General features: G+C 43.0%; 1 protein-coding gene across 1 annotated transcript in view; it reads left to right on the plus strand.

Moving 5' to 3' along the window:
- prdm6 (PR domain containing 6) overlaps positions 1–27,787 on the plus strand; it is a 326,361-nt gene that overhangs the window by 165,197 nt on the left and 133,377 nt on the right. Inside the window, exon 3 of the mRNA XM_068028856.1 lies at positions 8,287–8,414. Coding sequence (XP_067884957.1) covers positions 8,287–8,414 — 128 coding nt within the window. The remainder of the gene's footprint in view (positions 1–8,286; positions 8,415–27,787) is intronic.

A 27,787-nucleotide genomic window follows, 5' to 3' on the forward strand; every position in this document is an offset into this window, starting at 1 on the left:
TTGGAATTCTCTACCCCAGAGGAAGCTCAGTCATTGACTATGTTTAAAGCAGAGACTGACAGATTTCTAAATACCAATGACATAAAGGGATATGAGGATAGTGTGGTAAAAAGGCATTGAAGTGGTTGATCAGCAATGATCGTACTGAATGGTGGAGCAGACTCGACGGGTTGAATGGCCTACTCCTGCTCCTGTGTTCCTATGCTTCTATTATGGAGGAAAAGATTCCTACGATTTAGAATTGCTTCCCGACTCCATACCAAATCAGAAGAAGTAGAACAAGTGAAAATTCTTTTATATTCAATAGGAACGATTGTCAAGGGACAAACAAGGCTTCTGATAAACTTGAAGATGTACTTTTGATAAATATTTCAAACTTTGCAGCAATAAGATCCTTGAAAGAGCCAAAATTAACAAGCAGGCGCAGAAGACAGGCGAATCTATACACTCTGACATAAATGATCTGTATAGATTGGCAGAGGGATGCAAATAGGGCACATTAAAGACAGAACTAATCAGGGACCGAATAGTTGTTGGCATAGCTGATGAATCCTTGTCAGACCTTTTGCAGTCAAAAGAGGACCTTACACTCGAAAAGACCATTCAGATTGTAAGACAGGCTGAAGTTTGCAAACAAAATAGGGCCATTGAATGGGCTTAAGACAAGCTGTGGATGAGAAGTCCCATGGCTGTACAATTTGTGAAGCCAAAGACAGACAAGCACTTTGTGGAAAAGAAAAAACACATAGGTGAGAAGGTGCATGACACTGGGAATCCATGCCAACACTGTGGAGCCAGGAAGACCCATAGGCGGGAGCAGTGTCCAGCAAGTAAAGCCGAGTGTTACAATTGCAAAAAGACTGGACACTATGGGAAAATGTGCCAGAGTAAAATTTCTTCACTGCAAAGCAGTGCAAAGTGCAAAGCAGAAGACCTTCACGCAAAGAGCAGATTTCCTAGGAGAAATTAATGACCCAAACCAAGGATTCTGGACAGTGGATATCTATGTAAATGGAAACCTCACGCATTTTAACCTGAACACAGGTGCTCATGTCACAGTTCTGTCAGAACAAGAGCCATGGTTGATGAGACATTGCATACAACCAGTGGATACACTGTTGCATGGTCCACGCGGGACACAACTGAAAGTAAATGGTAAACTTCAAGCAACTCTCCAGTATAGAGGAAGACAAATTATGGGAACTCTATATGTCTTGTAGAATCAAGAATTTTCCTTACTGACGAGGAAAGCATCCTGAGACCTGCATTTGATCAAGAAGATTGACAAGGTCAAGCAAACAGAGGTAAATAATCGCTTTCAAGCAGAATACTTGAAGCTGTTCACAAGGCTAGGAGGACTCAAGACGGAGTATAGAATCACACTCAAGGAAGGAGCCAGGCCAGGGTGTATCTTTACACCCTGCCTCTCTATTATCAGTAAAGTGATGGAAGGTGTCATCAACAGTGCCATCAAGTGGCACTTGCTTAGCAATAACCTGCTCAGTGATGCTCAGTTTGGGTTCCGCCAGGGCCACTCAGCTCCTGACCCCATGGTTCAAACATGGATAAAAAAGAGCTGAACTCAAGAGGTGAGATGAGAGTGACTGCCCTTGACATCAATGCTGCATTTGACCGAATATGGCATCAAGGAGCTCTAGGAAAACTGAGGTCAATGGGAATCAGGGGGAAAACTCTTCGCTGGTTGGAGTCATACCTAGCGCAAAGGAAGATGGTTGTGGTTGTTGGAGGTCAAACATCGGAGCTCCAGCACATCACCCAGGAGTTCCTCAGGGTAGTGTCCGAGGCCCAACCATCTTCAGCTGCTTCCTTCATTCATAAGGCCAGATGTGGGGATGTTCGCTGATGATTGCGCAATGTTCAACACCATTCGCAACCCCTCAGATACTGAAGCAGTCCATGTAGAAATGCAGCAAGACCTGGACAATATCCAGGCTTGGGCTGATAAGTGGCAAGTAACATTTGTGCTACACAAGTGCCAGGCAATGACCATCTCCAACAAGAGAGAATCTAACCATCTCCCCTTGACATTCAATGGCATTACCATTGCTGGTACCCACTATCAACATCCTAGGGGCTACCATTGACTAGAAACTGAACTGGAGTAGCCATATAAATACTGTGACGGCAAGAGCAGGTCAGAGGCTAGGAATCCTGTGGTGAGTAACTCACCTCCTGACTCCCCAAAGCCTGTCCACCATCTGCAAGGCACAAGTCAGGAGTGTGATGGAATACTCTCCACTTGCCTGGATGGGTGCAGCTCCAACAACACTCAAGAAGCTCGACACCATCCAGGACAAAGCAGCCCGTTTGAATGGCACCCCATCCACAAACATTCATTCCCTCCACCACCGACGCACAGTGGCAGTAGTGTGTACCATCTACAAGATACACTGCAGCAACGCTTCTTAGACCACACCTTCCAAATCTGCAACCTGTACCACCTAGAAGGACAAGGGCAGCAAATGCATAGGAACACCACCACCTGCAAGTTCCCCTCCAAGCCACACATCATCCTGACTTGGAACTATATCGCCGTTCCTTCACTGTCGCTGGGTCAAAATCCTGGAACTCCCTTCCTAACAGCACTGTGGGTGTACCTACCCCACATGGACTGCAGCAGTTCAAGAAGGCAGCTCACCACCACCTTCTCAAGGGCAATTAGGGATGGGCAATAAATGCTGGCCTGATCAGCGATGCCCACATCCCATGAATGAATAAAAAAAAGTCATCCATTATTAACCCAAGTTCAAGACCAATTGGAAGAGATGACAAGAATGGGGGTTATCTCTCCTGTAACACAACTATGGAGTAGTGTTCGGCCATGGTTCCTGTCCCAAAACAAACTGGAACTCTGCATATTTGCGTGGATTTAACACAGCTCAACAAAGCAGTAACGCGTGAGATTCACCCAATGTCCACAGTTGATGACAGCTTAGCGAAACCCTCTCAAAGCACCATGTTTACAAAACTCAATGCCATTAGTGGGTTTTGGCAGGTACCTCTAGATGAGACCTCAAAATTACTGACCACATTTATAACACCTTTCAGGATGTTTTGTTTCAATAGGTTACCGTTTGGAATAACTTCTGCACCAGAGATCTTTCAAAGGTCTATGTCTAACATCTTAGAAGGGCTAGAAGGAGTTATTGTCACGTGGATGACATCCTGATACATGGGCAGACAGTAAATGACCATGACCAAACAGTTCAAGCTGTTCTACAGAAACTTCAAGAAGCAGGACTAACTCTGAACGAGATGTGCAAATTTTCCAAAAACTCAATTCATTTCTTGGGACACATAGTGAGCAGTAAAAGTATAATGACAGATCCACAGAAGACACGGACCATTTCCTATTCCTACTACCGTTCAGCAGCTTCAGAGATTCCTGGGAATTGGATTCCTGGTAACCCAGTTAGCAAAGTTTCTACCTCACTTAGCACAGATAATTGAACTGCTGAGACAACGGCCAGAAGTTTACGCTGGGCGGACGGGAGCTGGACTCCGACGTAAATGTCGGTGCCGATCCCGCTCCCGCCCAGCCTGGGGATCCATCCCGTATTTTACAGATCCCCAGGCTTTAACTGGCCCGAGTCGGGACTTCCACCCACTTGAGGGAATATAAAGATTTAGTATAAAGTTGATGAGGTATACATTTGAGACAGTACATGTCCAAGAAATTTGCAAACTTCAGCCGATACGTTATCAAGGGTGACGGTAGAACATCCAACATAGCAAGATGTAAATTTTATATGCGAGATAGAATCATGTTCGCAACAGACAGCACAACATTGGCCAGAAAAGCTCACAGAAGTTGCAAGAAATGCGGGAAGTCCAAAAAAGTGATGAAGAAGGCATTCGCATAAGGCAGTTAAGAATACAAGGGTGGCCATAAGAACGTCCAGGTGGCCAAACTATGAAAATGTTTTATGAGTATTGGAAATACTTTACTATTATAGATGACATATTAGTTTACAATGACAGACTAGTCATTCATAGTTCACTGAGATCAGAGAACTTGGATCATCTACACCAAGACCATATGGGAACAGGCAAGTGCAGAACGAGGGCACATTATAGAGTCATAGGGTCATACAGCACAGAAACAGGCCCTTCAGCCCATCATGTCTGTGCCAGCCATCAAGCACGTACCTATTCTAATCCCATTTTCCAGCACTTGGCCCGTAGCCTTGTATGCTATGGCGTTTCAAGTGCTCAACTAAATACTTCTTAAATGTTGTGATGGTTCCTGCCTCTACCACCTCTTCAGGCAGTGCGTTCCAGATTCTAACCACCCTCTGGGTGAAAAATCTTTTCCTCAAATCCACCTCAGCCAATTTGCCCCTCATACCTTCATAATTTCCTTTGTTCAAATTTAACACTCTGGCTTCAGATTGAACTACCTGACTTTCAAACATAATGTAAAATTCTATCATACTATGGTCACTCATCCCTTAAGGTTCTTTTACAGCAAGATTATTAATTAACTCTTTCTCATTACATAATATTAGATCTAAAATAGCCTGTTCTCTAGTTGGTTCCTCAATATACTGCTCTAGAAAACCATTCCTAACACACTCCAGAAATTCATCCTCCACAGCATTAGTGCTCATTAGGTTTACCCAGTCTATATGCAGATTGAAGTAACCCATGATTACTGTATTAGCCATGTTACATGCTTCTCTAATCTCCTGATTAATACTACCACTCTTCTTCCTCTCCTTCTGTGCAGCTGAACCACCCATGGTGCCACGGACTTTGCTCTGGCTGCACTCCCCTGAGGAACCATCGCCCTCACCAGTATCCAAAATGGAAAATGGATTAGCAAGCAAGATAGACTCAGGGGACTCCTGCACTGCTTGCATAGTTTTCTTAGACTTCCTGGCGGTCACCCATTCCCTCTCTGCCTGCATGATCCTGACCTATGGCATGACCACCTCCCTAAAAGTGCTATCCACGTAGTTCTCTGCCTCATGATGCACAACAGTGACTCCAGTCACCGCTCGAGTTCCAAAACCCGGAGCTCAAGCTCTGCACCGGTGACACTTCCTGCAGACATGTTCGTCTAGGACACGTGGGGTGTCCATGACTTTCCCACATACCGTAGGGTGTACATTCCATTTGGCCAAGCTGACCTGCCATACTGTAACTTTAAAAACTATTTATTACAATTAGAATAAGTAGAGTAACTTACCCAGTTACTCAACGATCAGCTTCTTCCCCTGTACCGAAGTAAGAACCAGCTACTAGAGGCTGATAAAAGGTAGAAAAAGAAAGAAAGGGGCCCCTGAAATCCCTCACTCACTAAACTCCCACCTGTTTTTATACTCTCTGAGAAACAATTGCTTCAAGCTTCTGAAAACCAGTTTAAGCCAGCTCCTAAGTAACTAGCTGCAGCTGCTCCCAGAGAGTTTGTATACCCCTGTTTTAAGGCTGGAATAAAACTTGTCTCAACTTAAGGAGCAATTTTAGTTACTGCAACCAGATCGGGGAGTCAAACCATCTAACAGACTAGATCTGTGAAGTCAGAGACTTGGGGGGAAAGAGGGTAGTAGATAAGTCAAGTATGTAAATATGTTTGAGAAAATGTTGGATAAACACTTGGGGGGAGAGGTAGTATAAGGGTGTAAAGGGTTAATGCTGAAGATAGTGAGAGTGATGATGTAACAGTCAGATGGGTTTCGGCTGGGGAGAAGAGATAGCAGCACGAAGGATGCTAGCTTAGCAGGCTTGATGAGAGTGTATATAGTATTATGCAAATAATAAAGAGTTCTTAGTTGACTTTATCCTGAATCTGAGACTTTCTCCAGACCACCCCAGCTATACTACAAAATACAACAACAGCACACAACAGCCCTGTTTCAGATCCCCAGCCGAATTCCACTGCAGCATCGAATTGACTACTCGCTGTCAGGATCCCTGTCCCCCCCAAGAGCTGCCAGCCAATCAGGGGGCCGTAGACTCAGCAGTACCAACAGTGCCACTGGGAACAGTGGCCACTACTGGTACTGCAGGAGGCTCAGGACCAGGAGCAGCGCTGGAGGCTCAACTATTAGGTAAATGGGGCAGGCTCACTGGGGCCCATGTGGCAGGCCCTGGTGAGGGCAGAGGGATGGTAGTCATTGAGGGCGGGGGGCTGCAGTTGTTGGTGGAAGAGCGGCCTTTGCCGCTGGGAGCCCTCGGTGGATAATCTGTGGCTCATGGAGGAAGTCACCTACCACTCCCCTCCAACCCAACCCAACCCAGCCCACAGTGAGGCTGCCTGGTTTTACTGAATGACCTCCCCGTGTGGTGGAGGACCCCTCCGCTGGTAAATTGCCAGTGGTGATGGGAAGAGGCCCTTAAGTGGCCATTAATTGGCCACATAAGGGCCTCAATTGGCCTCTGGATGGGAAGGCCATCTTCAGCCTTCCCCACCAGAAACAAAATTGAATGGGCACTCCACCTCCTGCCTTCCCTCACTATTCTATGCCCCCACCCGCCTCCCAGCCTGTCCCTACAGGGCTGATCAAATTAGGCCCAATGTTAATTTTGTTTGTTTTTAAAAGGAATACTCAGTGAAAGATTTCACTATGATTGTGGGTGATTGCGGTTAATGTTGGTAATGGATCACAATTTCTGCTACTATGATTATTCGAGCCATTAGCTGAATGATTGAGATTCTGTCCTTCTCCGAGAGAGTTTTCTTGTGCCATATACAGATCATTGAAGCAATCGCCTCCCCCACCTCTTTCATTCTGCAGCCTACTGAAAAAAAGAGAGTCTCATTAAGAGCGTGGAAATTGGTGCTCTAGGAAAATGGTGGACAATAAAGGAAGATCATGTTATGCTGTTAAATGAAATGGAAAAAACTTAATCCAGACTATTACTTTAAGTTAAACTATGCAAGTAGGACAAGGGACATAGTTCTGAACCAGTAAAGGGTAACTTTAGCACTGATATCAGGAAGCTCTTCTTCATGCAGTGATTGATGAGCTCTTGTACAGGACTTTCCAATAGAGTGGTGGAGGCAAAAAACTCTGAATGCATTTAAAAAATAATCAGATTCTGCAATGACAGGACTAAAGGTTGCTTCAGGATGGATGATCCAATATGGGATAAATGATCCTCCTCATGCATTTTATCTTGTGATCTTACTGTTATCCCATAGAGCAGCAGACAGGTAGCTCCTATGTTATTTTAAAATCAAAACAGAGATTCTCTCTTTGAATTCAAACAACTCAGGACATGGCAAAGAGCCAAATTTAAAAAAAAATTAAGAAGGGATATAAAAATGTGTTCAAGGCTGTTGCAGGCATGACTCCCTCAAAAACCTGACCGGCCTTGTAATTAATTACGAATGAGCCAGTTACTTTATTCTTTTAAATGGATTAATGACAGTATTAAAATAGTACACATTGGAATTTTATGACAACATTCCATCCACTACCCTACTAAAGGAAATGTAATCTCCAAATGTTTGTTTCATTCCATAAAGATAACAAAAGAATGCAAATTTCTGAATGTCCAAATGGCTGGTATATGATACTTTCTGACATTTTTCTGACTATTTAAAATACCTTATTTATTTATAAGAAAGAATGGCTTTCACATTTTTAAGTTTCCATTAAAATTGGTGCAATCAATCTATTGCTAAATCATTTAACTGTATTTTGTAGTTAATGTGACATATTGCTGCAAACGATTCTTTTAAAGGTTTTCTTCAGCCAACGATATTTGACAGTGTGGCAAATACATTCAAAACTTGCCCTTTAGACAATTCACAGAGTTAGAGTTTAAAAAAAGCACAAATCGTTGCTGGGGTTTCTGATGTTTGGCTTGAAATGAAACAATGTTTTGCTAAGTTATATTAAACCATTTTAACATTGAAGCAAGTAACAGCAGTTCAAATGAACCAAAATCCATGTCTTTTCAATTAGTCTTGCATTTACCCTGTGAAACCTTTAAGATGCAAAGAAAACATGGTCCAAAACGGTGCCTTTTTTTTTGTTTGGAATTCAATGCCATTATTTCAGCATGTTGACAATAGTAGAATAATGAAATCTGATATAAAGGGCAGGTCAAAATCAACAATTACATTGGTCCACATTCTAGTGTCATTAGTCTTTCTTAATTGTTTATGAGATTCCTGAAAATGTCACAAGTCAGTGACAAATCACATGGCCATAAATTTCTCGGTATGACATTCAGCAGAGATACAACTAAAGCAGCCTAAGAGTGATCACTGTTGATCCAATCAACTCTTTGACCTTTTGACCTCTTTCTCAGATATATGATCAGGAAGGATCGCTACAACACTTCGTTGATGGCAGTGACCCCAGCAAGTCAAATTGGATGAGGTATATCCGATGTGCAAGACATTGTGGGGAACAGAACATGACAGTTGTCCAGTACAGGTAGGAGATATTTAAATTTATGGCCTATAATGTGATGCTTAGCCCAACATTTAGTCTGACTGCAGAAGTAAAGTAAAATCAGTTAACAATGTATATTAACCACAGTTGACTTTATTAACATCCATTGCTTCATCAATGACCTTCCCTCCAGCAAAGATGCAGCTAACATTCATGTAAGTGCCCAATAATGACCATCAAAGACAAGAGAAATCCCAGCCTTCTCCTCCTAACCTTTCAATGTCACTGCCATCCCCAAGGACACCCACCATAAACATCTTGGTTGTCACTATTGACCAGAGGGTTAACAGGATCAGCCATATCAACATCACAGCTACAAGAACAGGGCAGACACTGTGTATTATGTGATGAGTGGATCACCTCTTAACCCCTTAAAGCCTTTGTCTACAGGGCTGAAGACAAGTATGATGAAATACTCACCACTCACCTGCAAGGGTACAGCTGTAACAGCAATCAAAAAATCACTATTATCCAGAACAGAGCAATTCGCTTCAGTTGTACCTGTGTCACTGTACTCAATTTCCACTCCCTCCATCACCAATACACTTTGCTACAGTATTGAGGAGCTATAGGATATACTGCAGCAACACACCAAGGGTTATTCAATAGTGCCTCCTTTCCTAGTAGCCTCTACCACTGAGAAGGACAAGAGCAGTGATCTCTTAGAAGCACCATCACCTCCAAGTTCTCCTCAGAGTCACACACCATCCTGAATTGGAAAATGTCACTGTTTCTTCATTGTTTCCGGGTCAGTATCCTTGAATCTGTTAATAGCATTGTGGGAGCATTATACCACAAGATTTGCAGCAATTCAAGAAGACTCATCAGCACCTTCTCAGGGCAGTTTTGGATGAACAAAGAATGTGACCTTGCCAGCATTGCCCACATCTCAAGAAAAATTAAAAAATAAATTCAGTTGATATCTCAGTGACGTTAATCTGCTTGATGAGAGCCCCTGTTTCTGGACTCAGTGGGCGGGATTTTACTGGCCCTGCAGCAACGGGCTGGGAGGCGGGTGGCCTAGTAAAATGCTGGGGAGCTACTTCAGGACAGCTTCCTGATGCAGTCATGCCGCTGGGGAATTTCCCAGTGGTGGGCTGAGTGCCAGAACGGCTACCTGCTGAATGGAGACTGGCAGCCAAATTGAATAATTAATGGCCCAATTAAGGGCCATTTTCCTGTTCCCCCAGTATTTTGCTTGCAGCAGAGTGATTCCACGCCGCATAGGGAGGCTTCCAGCTGCATGGAGGCATCCTCCTTGTGACTTCCTGGGGGAGGGCAGTCTCTTGGAACAAAGAGGGGGCTGTGGAAAGGGTCAGCATCCCCTGCGGCCCCAGTGATTTTCCTGGAGGTGTTTGCCCTCTGACACTGGGCCCCATGACCTTTTTTTAAATTTACCTGCTGTAGGCCTGAGGTACATCTCTTGCCTTCCTCAGCAGTGACTACCTCTCTTGTTGGCACTGCTGGAGCTCCAGAGCACCCAGCCCTCTGATTGAGCTGGCAGCATGGAGAGCCAGCCTGCCATCCTTAATTGGATGGTGGGCTTGATGACGGCGGCCAATTAGGAGGCTGTCTCTGGGAAAATTGCTGATGCGGTCTGGCTGCCTGCCTGTGTGGGCTCGGGACCTGCATATGGTCCTGATGTCGGGACCAACACCACCACCCCCCACCACCACCGGCAATAAAATTCTGCCCAATATCCATCCCCTACATCATTGGTATACTATAGCTGCAGTGTACATTCGAGAGCAGGGTTGTCCAACATACAGCCACTGGCCAGAATCTGGCCTGCTGAAGGTTTCCGTCCGGCCTGCCAATCTGCATGTGGATCAGCTCTGATTGATGGCTTCCATGTACGTCAGGTGGAGGGTATAGGCGGACCTGCGGCTGATGGGCAGAGGGACCCCTGGCTGTGATTGGTCACTCCTTGTGACTGACGGGCTGCCCAGGCAGTGTTAGTGCTGATTGGTGGAATGCGGCGCAGGTGCCCTTGGATCAGCCACCACTGCTGCTTTTGAGCGATTCAGTAAATGTCTTGTATCTTGCACACTGGGCAGGTTCCCACCTCCACTCACGCCAACTTAAATAATACAGGTGTGGTAAGTACCGTTGTGAGAATGGCTACTGCGGAGAGCGGGAACGCCGAGCAGGGAACACTGAGTGGGGAGCGGGGAACACTGAGGGGGGAATGAGGAAGACTGAGCAGGGAACACTGAGCGGGGAGTGAGGAACACTGAGCGGGGAACCGGGGAGACTGAGTGGGGAACACATGGTGGGGTGGGAGACAGAGAGGGAGAGAGATACAGAGGTAGGGGGAGAGAGGGACAGAGAGAGGGGAGAGGGAGGGACAGAGAGAAGGGGGAGAGAGGGACAGAGAGAGGGGAGAGGGAGGGACAGAGAGAAGGGGGAGAGAGGGACAGAGAGAGGGGGTAGAGAGGGACAGAGAGAGAGGGGAGAGGGAGACAGAGAGAAGGGGAGAGAGGAACAGAGACAGGGAGGGGAGAGGGACAGAGAGAGGGGGGAAGAGAGAGTCATTTACTTATGGCACAGAAGGAGGCCATTAGGTCCAACGGGTCCAAGCCGCCTCTCCACAGAACTATGCAGTCAGTCCCACTCCCTGGCTTGATCCCCATTGCCCTGCAAGTCTATTTTTCTCAGGTGGCCATCCAACTTCCTCTTGGTCATTAATCATCTCCACTTACACCGCCCTTGTGGACAGCGAGTTTTAGGTCGTTACCACCTGCTGCATAAAAAAGAGCTGCCTCATATTCCCCCTGCATCTTTTGCACAAAACGTTCAATCTGTGACCCCTAGTCCGAGAAGGGAGGAGAGGGGGCAGGGAGATCAAGGTCTCTCCTGATAGATGGACATCTGTCCAGAATACTCTGTACCGCTGCATCAAGTGTGCGGGCAGAGATTGACTACGTCTGCAAGCAAAAACAATGCCAGTTTTCAATATAGTGTCAAGAAAATAAGTCAATAAATAAGTCTTCTCATTTAAAGCTTCTTCACAAAAAAGCACATTTGTTGTTGTTTTGGTTAGTAAGATACATTTTGAATGCCTTTATTTTTCGAAATTTGCTCTCCGGCCCCCGCCCCGGGCCGAGCAAAAGTCGTAATGTGGCCCTCTGCCTGTAAAGGTTGGACGTCCCTGATCGACAGGATATACTGCATCATTTCACCAAATTCTGAGAACAACTCTCAGCCTCAGTAACATCATAGGAATACTTGTACTGCCAGTCATACATCGTCCTGACTTGGACATATATTGCCATTCCTTCATTGTCGCTGAGTCATAATCCTGTATTTCCTGACCTAACATAATAAGGGGAGCACCATCGCCACAAGGACTGCAGCGATCCGAGGAGAAGGTGACCATCATCTTCTCAGGGCAACCAGGAATGGGCAATAAATGTGGCCTTGCCAGTGTCACCCATATACCAAGAACAAATAAAACACAGATTCATGTGACTTCCATATGCATGTGAATTGCATAACAAAGAATTTTAAGACCTTTTTGTTGTGGAAGGACAACTGTAATCATAATACAGAGGCAATAAGTGTCCTTTTTTTTTTCTCTTTTGGCCAGATGGATATCTGACACATGCTGATTGAGGTACCACTCCACTGCAGGAGATTTTTTGGTTGAAACTGTAAAAGATCCAATAGCATTATTCACATAAGAGTAAGAAGTTCTCCTGGCGTCCTGGTCAAAAATTATTCCTCAACAAATACAAGCAGAAACAGATTTATTGGCCATTTATCTCATTTGTTGTTAATGGGACCATGCTGTTCCCAAATTGGCTGCCGCTTTTGCCAACATATCTATAGTTACTGTACGTCAAAAGTAATTAATTGGCCGTGAAGCACTTTGGGACATCCTGAGGATGTGATGATGTGATATATAAATGCAAGTTATTTCTTTTTTTTACTGAGTGTACATTCCCTCCCCATTGAAACACATTCCACTTACCCACATCCAGAAAGTTTAGGAAAAGGTTGGAAGTGTCAAGGCTTAGGAACCTTAACTGTTTGCAGGTGCACAGCTGGATGTTAACTAGTTAAAATAGTGCAACTTATATGCATAAAGCACTGTCAAACTTTCTTTTGCTTGTTACTTAGGACCACCCTGCCAATTAGGGCAGTGGGTTGCAGGCTTATCTGAAACTGAGTGTGAAGCATGCCAAGGGTTCAGTCCTTGGGCCCCAACTATTTACAATCTATATTAATGACTTGGATGCAGGGATAGAAGGTACTTTAGACAAATTTGCAGATGACACCAAAATAGGTGGGATAATAAGTTGCAATAAAGAAATAAGAAATTTACAAATGGATATGGATAAGTTTGGTGAATGGGCCAAAATTTGGCAGATGGAGTTTAACGTGGATAAGTGTGAGGTTATCCATTTTGGTCGGAAGAATAGAAAAGCAGATTATTATCTAAATGGAGAGAAACTTCAGAGTGCTTCGGTGCAGAGGGATCTGGGTGTCCTCGTGCATGAATCGCAGAAAACTAGTATGCAGGTACAGCAGGTAATAAGGAAGGCAAATTGAATTTTGGTATTTATAGTTAAAGGAATAGAGTATAAAAGTAGGGAAGTGTTGCTGCAACTGTGCAAGGCATTAGTGAGACCGCACCTCGAGTACTGCATACAGTTTTGGTCCCTTTACTTGAGGAGGGATGTAGTTGCATTGGAGGCAGTTCAGAGGAGGTTCACTATATTGATTTCAGAGATGAGGGGTTTGTCTTATGAAGAGAGATTGAGCAGTTTAGGCCTTTACTCTCCAGAGTTTAGAAGAATGAGAGGAGAGCTAATTGAGGTGTATAAGATGATTACCGGGATTAACAAGGTAGACGTAGAGAGGATGTTTCCTCTTGTGGGGCAATCTAGAATGAGAGGTCATAGTTTTAGGATAAGGTTTAGCAGATTTAAAACAGACGAGGAGAAATTACTTCTCTCAAAGGGTTCTGAGTCTGTGGAATTCACTACCCCAGAGTGTGGTGGATGCCGGGACATTGAGTAAATTTAAGGAGGAGATACACAGATTTTAAATTAGTAATGGGTTGAAGGGTTATGGAGAATGGGCAGGAAAGTGGAGTTGAGGCCGAGATGAGATCAGCCATGATCGTATTGAATGGCAGAGCAGGCTCGAGGGGCTGAATTGCCTACTCCTGCTCCTAGTTCTTATGTTCTTATGTCATGTTCTAAAGGGGTGATGACAAAATTGAATCTAAAGAAAAAGACATATGCAAATACATAAACAGTAAAGGAGAGGATGGCAAAAAGTGATGGGTTCAGGAAAGAGGTAATGATACCGTTGGTAAGACAAAGAGCAAATATGAAAGGAAAATGTCAAAGAATATAAAAATGAATAAAGTATTGTATAGTAACAAAAATATAATTAATATAGGGATAGGACAACTAAGGCATGCACTAAGTGAACTCATAGGAATTGATACCGATAAGGCAGGGCTACTGAATAGAAACTTTGCCTCTGTTTTCACTGAGGAGGTGAACAAAGAGGAAATGACACCAGAAGAAGATGTCAAGTGGGATATTACAACAATGAAGATGGAAAGAAAGGAGATACTAGATAAACTAGCCAAAAGTATGGAGGTCAACGCTTTGGATCTAGATAGAGTGAACCTGTGGTTACTCCTTGAAACTGGGGAGGAAATAACAGAGGCACTAATGTCCATATATAAAAAGTCAATCGAAAAAGAAATAATGCCAGAGTACCAGTGTATAACAAGTATAATTCTGAGCTTCAAAAAGGGAGATTGAACTAATCCTTGGAACTATGGACCAGTTAGCTTAATGTCAGTAGGAGGAATGATACCAAATCTTTGTTAAATGGACAGATAACAAAGCATCTAAAGGTGGCTAATATAATAAAAAAGTCAGTATGGATTTCTAAAAGGAAGGTTATCTTTAACCAATCTTATTTAATATTTGAAGAACAGAAAGAGTAGATAAGGGCAATGCAGTGGATGTGGTATATATGGACTTTCAGAAATTCTTTCAACTAGAGACCCATGGCAAAGGTCAGTGCATGTGGAGTCAGGGTCCAAGTAACAAAACTAAACAAAAGATGGCTTCAAAATTGATTACAGTGGGTAGGTTTTAAGGGAAGTTTCTCAGACTAGCAGAAAGTGAGAAATGGTGTCCCACAGGGATCCGTGCTGTGAACTGTTGGTTAACATGTACATGTTGGACTCAGGAATTTGAGATATTGTGTTGAAACAGGCTTGCAGAGTGGGTAGATAGTAATGAATTAAATGCAATATAGTGACATAAAATGGTTAATCTTGGCAGAAGAAATACCGAAGCCACTTATTCCTTGGAGGCGAAGGAAATAAATGGAGTGAAGGAGAAAAGGGATCTGGAAATTGTAATGAGTTCTTTTATGTTAGCTGATGTGACATAAATGAGATGCATGAAGTCCAGGTTGTTGAAGATCTCAAAACAGGTTTATTACAGCTAAACTATTATACTGTACAGAGCTAACTATTTACAGAACCTTACTCTGGGTGTTACAGTTACAGAGTGACGCTGGCTCTGAGTCACATGACTACCTCCTGGTACTTAGCTCATTAGTATACTAAAATCTTAAAGGGACATCACTCTTAAAGGCAATTATGTAACATCCCCCTTCTTTCTAAAGGTAAGTCTTGTAAGTTAATTGTAAAAACACATAACATAACATAACATCAAAATTATTTGCACAGGTATAGAAATTATAAAATTTACAAGTATAGAGGCTCAAAAATCCATACATCATCTCGGTGCTTTGACAACCCTTGCTTGGAGAAATTCTGTCTCATCTGCTGCTGTTCTTTCTGAAGTTTCTCCCTCTCTGTATTCAGTTTCTGTTGCTCTGCCTTCAGCCTGTTAACATACTCTGTTTCTTTTCTCAAAATGATCACTTTTGGGGCATTGTCATTCTTGGAAAGATCTGGCACATCATCTCGAAGAGGCAACAGACAATGCTTCAACTTATTCCTCCTCTACTTCTTCAGGACATTGTGTGTCCTTCGCCTCTCCTCATCCTCTGCGTCTGAAGGCTTGGGGCTCAAGAATGAGGACTTGTTGGGGGAGGAGTACATGGTCCCATGGAAATATCTGTCCTTTCTGGCTCGTTGTGGTGATGGTGGTTCTCTCGAGAGCAGAAGTGAAGGTGTGGCATATTTGTGCTGTTGCTGGGTTTCCAGACTGCACCATTTCATGCAGGTCAGAGTCTGCGAGCAGGTTCTGGTCTTTGGAGATTTCCCCTTGGCAATGCTCTCGTGGATAGTTATGATGTTGAGGTCCCTACACGCTGGTAGTCTGCCACTGCTGTTCCACTCGTGTCTACCAAGTAGAACATTGGTGGTTTCCATGCCAACTTGCCATAACTGCATTGCATGGTTAGCGTGCCACTGCAAGGGATGGGTGACCCATTGTATGCAGATAACTTTGCATTTGTCGGTTGTATCATTGATTTTGAACGACTCTGGTACATATTCTTTAGGATTCGGACTGGTAGGATATTTTCAGTAGCACCAGTGTCAATCTTTTTTTTAAGAGATACAGCACTGAAACAGGCCCTTCGGCCCACTGAGTCTGTGCCGACCATCAACCACCCATTTATACTAATCCTACACTAATCCCATATTCCTATCACATCCCCACCTGTCCCTATATTCCCCTACCACTTACCTATACTAGGGGAAATTTATAATGGCCAATTTACCTATCAACCTGCAAGTCTTTTGGCGGTGGGAGGAAACCGGAGCACCCGGTGAAAACCCACGCAGACACAGGGAGAACTTGCAAACTCCACACAGGCAGTGCCCAGAATTGAACCCGGGTCGCTGGAGCTGTGAGGCTGCGGTGCTAACCATTGCGCCACTGTGCCGCCTGTGCTGAATCTTGACCCTGAGTGTATGTTTGCCAGCTTTCTTTAGGCATGTAATGTTAATAGTGGCAAAAGCTTCCAGTTGTTTGACTTCATCAACGTAATATGTAAGGTTCACAATGTGGAACGCATGTTCGTCTTCTGGCTGAGAATTACTTCTCTCTGAGTCTTGTCTCAGGTCTGTTTCACTGTGGACGTCATGTATCAGCTTGTGTTTATGCAGATCTATGGCACTTTCCTTGCTGCTGTTGCCCTGTTCCTGCACCTGTCTTCTGTTTGTTTGTGTCCTGCTGTGGCTTCTGGCCGCATCTTTGGAGACAGGTTTCTTGCATAGGCAGGCCCCTAAGTCCTTTTGCACCACACGCTTTGCACAAGTCATGAAATTCAGGGCAATTTCGTCATGAGTGGGACAGACCACACTTAGCACACAGCTTATTTGCTCTTTTCGATCTGGTTATGGTACCGATGCTGTTGGCTGCATCTAGTGCTTATGGGTGCTGTTGTCCAGCTACAATGGCTTCGTATTTCCTGCCATCTTCCAACAGCGCATCAATGCTGTGATCTTTCTTTTTCCCCAAGAGGTCTTTCTGAAATGCGTCAATGAGTGTCGATGCACTAGCTCCATTATTCGGTCTGAAAGTTCAGTTTCTGCGAAGTTGCATTCATTGCCCTTACTACTGTATCTACTGACAAACTGGTCTATTGATCTCTGTGGCTGTTGCTTGTAGGACATCAGTTCCAGGCCGGGAATTCTAAGATTCACTCGTAATTGGAGTTGCTCTTCAAGAACTTTCCATGTCTTTGCAGGATCTTTCTTGTCCTCGTCAGATAAACCTGAGGTATTGATTCTGTGCAATCCCTCATTTCCCACTGCTATTCGTATTTTTACAGCCTGTTTTTCTGGTTCTGCAATCACTTGATCTGTAAAGCATAATTGCATTCTTTGCTTGAATAGTTGGAACTCAGATAGGATATCCAAGGCTTTCCAGTTCATGCTGGAAATATCCATCTTCCTGCTGTTCTTTTGCTTTAACACTTGCTTCAAGACTGGTTCTGTGACTCTGCACTGTTTTCCCTTTAAGAGACTCTCTGTTATTTATACTAGCTGCTTTGATTGACAGGAGCAGGCGTTTGCTGGTGCTATGTGTTTATCTTGCTTCCAGCACTAAGTCTGTTCTGTTTACACCGCTAGAGTGTGTTTATGTTCTTTACACTGTAGTGGTTTTAATGGTCTTATTTTACAGTGGCTTCATGAATGGAAGCTCTTAGTCATGCTCGAGTAGTTTAATGGCTTTTTAAACATTGGCTGCGTGGAAGAAAGCTCTGCAGTGATCTCTGTTTTCCTGTGATTTTTCTAGTGCAGCCTCCTGTAATGGCGCTGACCTCGATCAGCCTAGGAAAGGAGTTTAGTCTTCCCTGTTTTTTTTTACACAGTGGTTTTGGACAAAATCAATCTTTTGAAGGACTTCAAAGCTTTTTTTTAAAGCAGTATTCCTCGAATGTCGGCACAATGACTAACCCGATTTCCTTGCAGCCTGTCATTCTGAGCTCTGTCTGCTACAGCTGTAGGTAGGTCCCTTTTCTCTTTACTGTTTGGGCCAGTATTTTTTTTTTTACTTTTCTCTCCAGTGGCTGTAGGAAAGTCATTCTCAGAGCTATTTTAACCGTGGTCTTCAACCTCAGACTTTGTCTTCTCACCACAGCTGCCACCATGTAATGAGTTCTTTGTTGTCCGATGCAACATCGGTGAGATGTGTGGAGTCCAGTTTGTTGAAGATCTCAAAATAGGTCTATTACAGTTAAACTATTATACAGTACAGAGCTAACTATTTGTAGAACCTTACTCTGTGTGTTACAGTTACAGAGTGACTCTGGCTCCGAGTCACATAACTACATCCTGGTACTTAGCTCATTAGCATACTAAGATCTTACAGGGACATCACTCTTAAAGGCAATCATACATCAGAAACATAGGCACATAAATTGCCAAAAGTAGTGATCCAAGTTGATAAGGCCATAAAGAGTGCAAACAAGATAGTGGAGTTCATTCCTGGAGGAATAGAATATAAAAGCTTGCTGCATATAAATTTATATTGAATCTTGGTGAGACCACAGTATGTGCAGTTCTGCTCTCCATTCTAAAAAGTGGATATTGAAGGACCTGAGAAAGTGCAGAAAAGATTTACAAGCATGTTATCAGAATTGAGAGGATGCAAATATCAGGAGAATAGAACAAGCCGGGCTCTTTTCTTTGTAAAAAAAAAAGAGCCGATGTAGGTCTTTAAAGTCATGAAGGGATTTGACAGGGTGGATGTGGAGAAATAATTTCTATTCGTGGATGAGTTCAGGACAAAGGGGCAGAAATATAAGATGATGACCAGCAGATCTAATAATGAAGTTTGGAAGAATTTCTTTATAGAGAGTAGTGAGAATGTGGAACTCGTTGAGTGGTTGAAGCACATATTGATGCATGTAAAAGGAGGTAATGTTGCATACATTAGAGAGAAATAAATAGAGGAATACAGGGACAGGACAGGAAGAGACAATTTGAGAGGGAGGAGGCTCTTGTGTGATATAAACTCATGCATTAACCAGTAAGGTCACATGGCTTGTTTCTGTACTGTAGATTCTATACCATTTCTGTCTGATAACAGTTTCAGTTCTAAACTGTTGTATTCATGCCATACATGGTCAGCTTTCCCCTGCACAAATGCAGTGATTTAAATGGCTGCTTAAGTTATTTAAATATTTCTTCACCACTTAATCAGTGCTGTTATGACCAGGTGAGAAAGATGTCTAGGAGTCTTTTGCTATCTTCACCTGGTCTTATTGTAACAAGGTTTAATTTTAAACACACTGTGTTTTGAGTTCCCACTTTGTGAATCCTTGTTCACAGCTTTCCAATTATAAGGCAAAGAAATGAGCATAAACAGGCTTTCTTCGGTTTAAAGGAGAAAAGTGAAACTTATGAAATCTTAAACTTAAACTCTAATATGGTTAACGCCTACAGATATATGACACGCCCATGCTAGCATGCACACATGATACACACATGCAAGTAGGGACAGAAAAGATCAGAATAAAAATAGAATGGAAAGGTTTGAGGAAGTCTGTAAAAGGGGATTTCTGGTTACTGTTTCTGTGGTTCCAGCTTGCTGTAGAGTCTTTGATTGTAGGCAGCTCTTACTTTTCGTTGGGACCCAGCATTCTTCTTAAACCTTGTTCACGTAGGAGACTTTTCTCTCTTTGATTTTATGTGTCTTCAATGGTTTCCGAAGTTGATGAAAGCGAGATGACAGCAGACAGGAGAGAGATGTTCTCAAACCTGGAACCAGTAGCTTTCTGATTGCAAATTCCCTGTTGGAAGTTCAAATTCAAAAACTCCAACAGTCAGTCATGTGACCAAAACTGGTCTGACCACTTCTTCTGTATATTCGGCCATCTTAGTAGTTAACTTCGAATGCTTCAATGTCTGGTAATCAAAAGTCCATTGCTGGTTGAATGTGTCAGGGCATGGTCCATTGCCCCTTGTTCCAACACTGTCTGTTACTATGCAAATGTATTTCCAGTCAGGGGCTTGCAATTTTAAGTTTCAATGTTCATATGGCGAAATAATTTGTGCCTCAGTCTTGGCAGATTTGCCTGACAGTGTTAATGTTTCATTGGCCAGCCTGCAAGAGTTAGCACTTTTTATACATGGCTGAAAAAACAATAGTATAGCGGATTGTATCTAGAATTTAATTAATTCTCATTACATAGAAAATATATGGACCAGATTACTAAGCACTATATCAAATTCCTGATCTATGCATAACATTTCCTATGCAAAGCATAACCTATTTCCAATTAAAGTTATATTTGTGTTTCTCGGGTGTAGACCCCAAGACTATAAAAAGCACAGGGCTGGCTCTTTGTTCCCTGATGGTTGATCCAAAAAAAATTAGGCAAATTTCTTTGACCCTGTTTGGAGTGACAGGCTGCTGATAGGGAGGCAGGTGCCTGCGCTTCATTATTGGAGGCACATGCGCCTGCTCCAAGATTTTCTAATTCATTCATGTGGGTATCGCTGGCTAGGCCAGCATTTATTGGCCATCCCTAATTGCCCTTGAGAAGGTGGTGATGAACGGGAGTCAAATTACCCCGTCTGCAGGGTTTAGGACAGGGTCAACAGTTCAGCAAAGTGACAGGCAGAAATCCCACCTCAATGCACTTCTGACTCCTTGACAGGGTCTGCTGTGGAATTTTCAGCATATAATATTTACCATATTTAACATTATGCAATGAAACTTATTTTGAAATAAATTCAGTAAATTTGCTGGTCACAGATTGCTGTTCGTAATGTGTTGGATTGCCTTTCTGTTTGACCAGTGCTCTTGAATTGCTTCCTTTACAACCAACTTCAATAATTTTATCACTGTATAAGTCGAATTATTAAGCTTATTAATCCAAGGATCATACCTCTGACTTTTTTTCAAAAATCAGAGTCACATTAACTATCTTCCATTCTTCTCTTATATCTATTGATCTCCTCAGCTTTCTGTCAGCATACCAATCTTGACCTAATCTCCTCTACTATTCTTGGCTGAATTCCATCTGGGCCTGGTGCTTCAGTTTCTAAGCAACCATTTCATTGTTGCCCTTGATCTTCTCTACTGCTTCAGGTATATCGTTTAATGACCCGGATTTTGCAGTAAGTGGTGAAGAGATGGCATTCACCATTGACTCCAAAGAAAGCTTCCCACAGAGATCTAGCGATCTAGATCTCTGTGACGTAGATTTCACCTTTCCCGCCACGAATTTCATTCCAGCATCAGCAATAGGGGATCTCTGGCAGCCAGCAACAGTGATGTCACCAAGCAGGCTAAGCAGCCAATGACATTGAAGAATTCTAACAGATAACAAACCAGGAAGTAAAAAGCACTGATCATCCTTTACTTCTTAATTATTTTAGGCACAACAAAACAAAGATTGGGGCATAACCATGGAATTAAGGGAGAAGGTGAAATACCATAAACAAACTTTAAAAAATAAAGAATTTTATTATTTTAAAAATCTGTAATATTTTTATCATAATCGAAAAATTTGACAATCCGCATATATAAAATTAGTTTTTCAGGGCTAGAGAGATTGCTTAGCAGTAATTATGGCTTACTACACTAATAAAATAAAATAAAGTATTAAAATATACGGATACAATATATATTAATGATTTAGATGAGGGAACTAAATGTAATATCTCCAAATTTGCAGATGACACAAAATTGGGTGGGAGGATGAGTTGTGAGGAGGATGCAGAGAGGCTTTAGGGTGATTTGGACAAGTTGAGTGAGTGGGCAAATGCATGGCAGATGCAGTATAATGTGGATAAATGTGAGGTTATCCACTTTGGTAGCAAAAACAGGAAGGCAGATTATTATCTGAACAGCTATAAACTGAGAGAGAGGAATATGCAACGAGACCTGGGTGTTCTCGTACACCAGTCGCTGAAGGTAAGCATGCAGGTGCAACAGACGGTGAAAATGGCAAATAGTATGTTGGCCTTCATAGCGAGAGGATTCGAGTACAGGAGCAGGGATGTCTTGCTGCAGTTATGCAGGGCCTTGGTGAGGCCACACCTGGAATATTGCGTGCAGTTTTGGTCTCCTTATCTGAGGAAGGATGTTCTTGCTATAGAGGGAGTGCAGCGAAGGTTTACCAGACTGATTCCAGGAATGGCAGGACTGACGTATGAGGAGAGATTGAGTCAGTTGGGATTATATTCGCTGGAGTTCAGAAGAGAGAGGGGGGATCTCATAGAAACCTATAAAATTCTAACAGGACTTGACAGGGTAGATGCAGGAAGGATGTTCCCGCTGATGGGGGAATCCAGAACCAGGGGTCATAGTCTAAGGATACGGACTGAGGTGAGGAGAAATTTCTTCACCCAGAGAGTGGTGAGCCTGTGGAATTCGCTACCACAGAAAGCAGCTGAGGCCAAACCATTGTATGTTTTCAAGAAGGAGTTAGATATAGCCCTTGAGGCGATAGGAATCAAAGGATATGGGGGGAAAGTGGGAACAGGTTACTGAGTTGGATGATCAGCCATGATCATAATGAATGGCAGAGCAGGATCGAAGGGCCGAATGGCCTACTCCTGCTTCTATTTTCTATGTTTCTATGTAAAAACCCAGTTACGCCTCATTCAACAACGCTTAACTTCTTCAAATGATTTTGCAACGAGACTAATAGCCTAAATAGTAGAAGTTCACATCAAATCAAGTGATTTCTTAGATTTCTATCCTCACATTTGTTCACAGAATGTGGCTGATGCTGGCAAGGCCAGCATTTATTGCCCCGCTTTAGCTGACCTTGTGAATGTAGTGGTGAGCTGTCTCCTTGAACCGCAACAGGTCATGTGGTATAGGTTCCCTCACAGTGTTTTTAGATAGGGAGTTCCAGGATTTTGACCCAGCGACAATGAAGGAACATCAATATATCTACAAATCGGGATGATGTGTGACTTGGAGGGGAACTTGCAGGTGGTGGTGTTCCTATGCCTACTACCCTTGCCCTTCTAGGCAGGAGAGGTAGTGGTTTTGGAGGTGCTGTTGAAGGAGCTTTTGAGAGTTGCTGCAGATGGTACACACTGCAAACATATTGTGCCAGTGATGAATGTTTGAGGTGGTGGATAGGGTGTCAGTCAAACGGATTGTATTGTCTTGGATGGTGTCGAGCTTCTTTTGTGTTATTGGAGCAGCACACATCCAGGAAAGTGGAGAGTATTCCATCATGCTCCTGACTTCTGCCTTGTGGATGGTGAACAGGCTTTGGCAGTCAGATGGTGGGTCATTTGCTGCAGAATTCCCCAACTCTGACCTGCTCTTGTAGCTACAGTATTTATGTGGCTGGGCTGATTAAGTTTCCGGTCAATGGCGACTCACAGGATGTTGACAGTGGGGTGGTGGGTAATTCTATTAAATGTCAAGGGGAGGTGATTAGACACTCTCTTGTTGGAGATGGTCATTGCCTGGCACTTACTGACCATTTCACCATCATCACAACTGCAAAATCTGGATCATTACTTTATTCAGCTGATTGGGAATAATTCTGACATTTTCTGCACTGCCAAGTATTGTGAAAATATGAACTGGAAATTCTGCTATATTGTGAGCTTTCTCTGCTGTCACTCCTCTCATCCTTAAGTGATCCCATTGTGCACTGGAGACCATTAACATGTGTAAAGTTTCCAGATATTAAAATTGTTCTTTTTCAGCTAGTCAAGGCGCTGAGCAGCTGAACCATTCAGATCTGTGCTGATCTCACTCAGAACAGCAGTAAAGGTGCTACAATTAGCTTCAGTGTCCCTGGGTTATAGAAGGGAAAATTAGCCAGAATCTTTACTCTTGATCACTCCCTATTGAGTCCTGATCAATGTGTGAGGAGTAGGCTTGACTGTGATGTTTTTATCCTCAGTTAGAATGCCTGCCTTTCTTTGTAAGCCGGATGAGACAGTGTTCGTTCTCCTGACAGGCACTGTAGCATGCACCCCAGCAATGAGAAAAGAGGAGGAGAGTCAGTTGCTGGGAATAGGAAGGGTAAAATGTCATATTCTGGAGTATGTTGTATCAAGAGTTTAGCCTTTCCAAAAACTCCAAAAATGATCATTAACCTTTAGATAATTTAACATCAAAGTTGTGAACATAACTAACCTCGGTGATTGCTTTTTTGGTGTTCATCATAAATGATTTTTTGATTTTCCTTTTATTGGAATTTCTTTTTTGTGAGGGTACAATTTTTATTAATTAACAAGCAGGTGTGACTGCTCTGACTAAAAAAGTAGCCATTTTTATTGTCTGGAATCACCCTGCAACATGCTGATGACATCATCAATATTGCTGTGGAACCAGAGGGAGTGAAATCTGTTTGTTCAATCTTCCTTCCTCTGCTTGAGGTACAGATTTGTGATGATTCCATGGGAGCAAGCTGGCCTCAGTACTGTAGTTCATGTGTGATTTTGGATAGAAAGTGTCAACACACTGTCACTGGCTAAGGAGGAGGGGTGTGGGAGCATCATAGCCTGGTTCAATCCTCATTACTCCTGCCATCCACATGTGCAGTACCCATTAGGAGTCAGTAGATACTGATCAGAACCAGGAACTCTGCCTGATATTTTCCATTCTGTTGCTCAGTTGCCCCATCAACATCCTGGCTGAGATTGGCTACATAAGCGCAGACCAAGAATTAAATTTGGGATAATTCTGGTCTGCAAGTCCCAGTACTACACTGAATTGTCTATTTACCCATTGAGCCATCGGAAAGCTAAATGTGGAACATAAGCAAGGCTCCTGTCATATGCTATTAATTTTACTTAACATGCCAAACACAGTGCAGCCAAAGCAACATCTGACACTAGCTCCAAATATTATTTTACAAGACCTGACTTTTTCAGGGTAATCTGTGGGTAGCAAATACCTTGTCCATCGCAGTGAGCCAGGACAGAATGACATCACCAGAACGCGAGCAACGGGACTTACTTTTCTTATATGTGTTGCAATGTTTTATTTTCCTATGGAAGTTATATTACAGCTGTGATATAGATGTTTAAGATAATAGAGTAGGTTTTTGGATCTATGTTATCACAGCAATATTGTAAAGCCAGGTACAGTGCAATTAAAAAAAACACTTTATTGCAGTAACTCGGCATATTACACATCTATAGTTGTTCTGATTCACAAACAATGTTGCTGTATGTTTCTTTATTGAAATGTCAGATGGGCTTAAAATATATTAGCATTGCTTCAGTTTAATGACACAGCATGTCAGTTAAGGGGCACTCTGCTAATGGGAATGTTAGGTTGATGAGAGTATTTGCTAAGGCACAGTTTAAATATAGGGCAATGCATGTTATGAGACAGTAACAGATCAAGGGCAATATCATAAACTGGGAGACCAAAGCTCGAGTAGTTTATTAATGTCATTACACTACTGCCCTGAAGTACTCTCCAGTCTATGTTATTCTTTATAATGCACACAGGTGGGTTTTGTGGGTCAGTTGATTTGGTTTTGGCAATGTTTCATTGACTGTGCAGGCATCATAGCGGATAGCAATGAACTGAAAGCTCCCATAAACGGATCTCCAGTACCCATATTGTACTGCATAGTTTGACGTTGGATGATATTTGTACATGATTTGACATGCAGCAACATTAGTTGTTACAAAGGACTAACACACCCAAAATGTAACAGTTACCCATGTTCCTTAAACTTTTAATGTGAATGCCATTATGTATCAAAATCATAAACACACCCTCTGCACTGCCCTTAAATTTAGCTATGTATAATCCAAACAAACCATACCGTAAGAAAGCTTAGAATGAGAAAAGATCATTTAGATCATTGCTTCCACAAATTACATACAATTTGCTTTATCGGAGACTCAACTCATCTCATTTACTCTCTTGGAACAGTTTCCTCTTTGCCCCAAAACGTAAATCAAGCAAAACACTAGAACATTTAGCTCAGTTTAATCCTACATCATGGATAAGCTGTTTCATGGTCTCAGCATTTAATTCAAACCAGTATTCTAATCTCAAGGTACTGGTGAGTGAAACTCTTCTGTTCTATCATGTTGTCTGAACTCCCCAATTAGTCTACTTTACCTTCAATTTTGTTTTCTGCAGCAAGTATGCATAGGGTTTGCTGTTAACAGGGTCAGAGGACCAGGAAAATAGAGTGAGCAGCATCAAGTGGTGGTTTATTAATTTGTGTTTGCAACTGTGTGTAAATAGAATCGAAGTGAAGAGTGACATTGGATCCTAGCTTCAGGCCATTCAATGACATGTATGTACAGGACTCCTGCAGTCTGATTATGCACACTATGCTTACGCTGGGCCTTCCAAAATCACCTCACTGATGTTCAAAGTGGCCCAACTCACTTCCGTTCCTGTGCATAAAACATGTGTAAGGGACAGTGTGAACCAGGTGTAAGGAGAAGGGGGGACAGCGTAATCCAGGTGTAAGATGGAGAGTGTGATCCAGGTGTAAGGGGCGGGGGGAGAGTGTGATCCAGGCGCAGGGGGGGTGGGGAAGAAGAGCATGATCCAGGTGTAAGGGGGGGCAGAATATGATCCAGGTGTAAGAGGGGCTGTAGAGTGCAATCCAGATGTGGGGGGGGGGGGGAGAGAGTGTGATCCATGTGTAAGGGGGGGGCGGGTGGAGAGTGTGATCCAGGTGTAAGGGAGGAGAATGTGATCCAGGTGTAAGGGGGAAGGAGAGTGCGGTTGAGGTATGCTTAATACACATTGATGTATAAATACCCTACTTTGGGAGATTACTGAAGAGACTTACTAAGATGTTACCAGAAATTAAAGGCTTTAGTTGTAAGGAGACATTAGATTAACTAGAACTGCCACCCCCCCACCCCCACTGCCCGCCCCTCCCACCACCCCCTTACACTGGATTTATGAATGGGAAATCATGTTTGACAAAACCTTTGGAGTTTTTTGAGGATGTTACTAACAGAATTGATAAAGGGGAGTCAGTGGATGTAGTAGACTTGGACAGAAGGCTTTTGATAAGCCACGTTGGTTAGCAAAATTAGGAGGGATAGGAGAGAATATACTGGCATGGATTAAGCATTGGTTAACAGGCAGAAAACAGAGTAGAATAAACGGGTTATTCTCGCATTGGCAGGCTGTGATTAGTGAGGTAACACAAGGATCAGTACTTGGGCCCCAGCTGTTTATAATATATCAATGATTTGGATGGGGGGACCAAATGTAATATTTCCAAGTCCGCAGATGACACAAAACTAGGTGGCAGTGTGTGTTGTGAGGAAGATGCAAAGTGGCTGCATTCGTGAGTGGGCAAGAACAGGGCAGATGAAATATAATGTAGAAAAATGTGAGGTTATTCACTTTGGTAGGAGGAACACATGTGCAGAGTATTTCTTAAATGGTAAGAGATTAGGAAGTGTTGATTTACAAAGAGACCTGGATGTCCTTGTCAATAAGCTAACATGCAGGCACAGCAAGCAATTAAGAAGGCTAATTGTATGTTAGCCTTTATCGCAAGAGGATTTGAGTACATGAGTAGGGAAGTCTCGATTCAATTGTACAGATACTTGGTTAGACCACACCTTGAGTACTGTGTGCAGGTTTGGTCCCCTTACCTTAGGAAGAATATTATTGCCATACAGGGAGTGCAACAATGGTTCACCAGACAGGTTCCCAGGATGGCGGGACTGTCCTAGGAAGAGAGATTGGGGAAACTGGGCCTGCATTCTGTAGAGTTTTGAAGAATGAAAGTTGATCTCATTCACAAAATACTTAAAGGGATAGACAGATAGATGCAGGTAAGATGTTTCCCCTGGTTGGGGAGTCTAGAACCAGGGGACATAATTTCAAAATAAGGGGGAAGCCACTTTGGACCAAGGTGAGGAGAAATTTCTTTACTCAGAGAGTTGTGAATCTTTGGAA

The sequence above is a fragment of the Heterodontus francisci genome, chromosome 4, assembly GCF_036365525.1.
Source record: "Heterodontus francisci isolate sHetFra1 chromosome 4, sHetFra1.hap1, whole genome shotgun sequence".
In the NCBI taxonomy this organism is placed as follows: Eukaryota; Metazoa; Chordata; class Chondrichthyes; order Heterodontiformes; family Heterodontidae; genus Heterodontus; species Heterodontus francisci.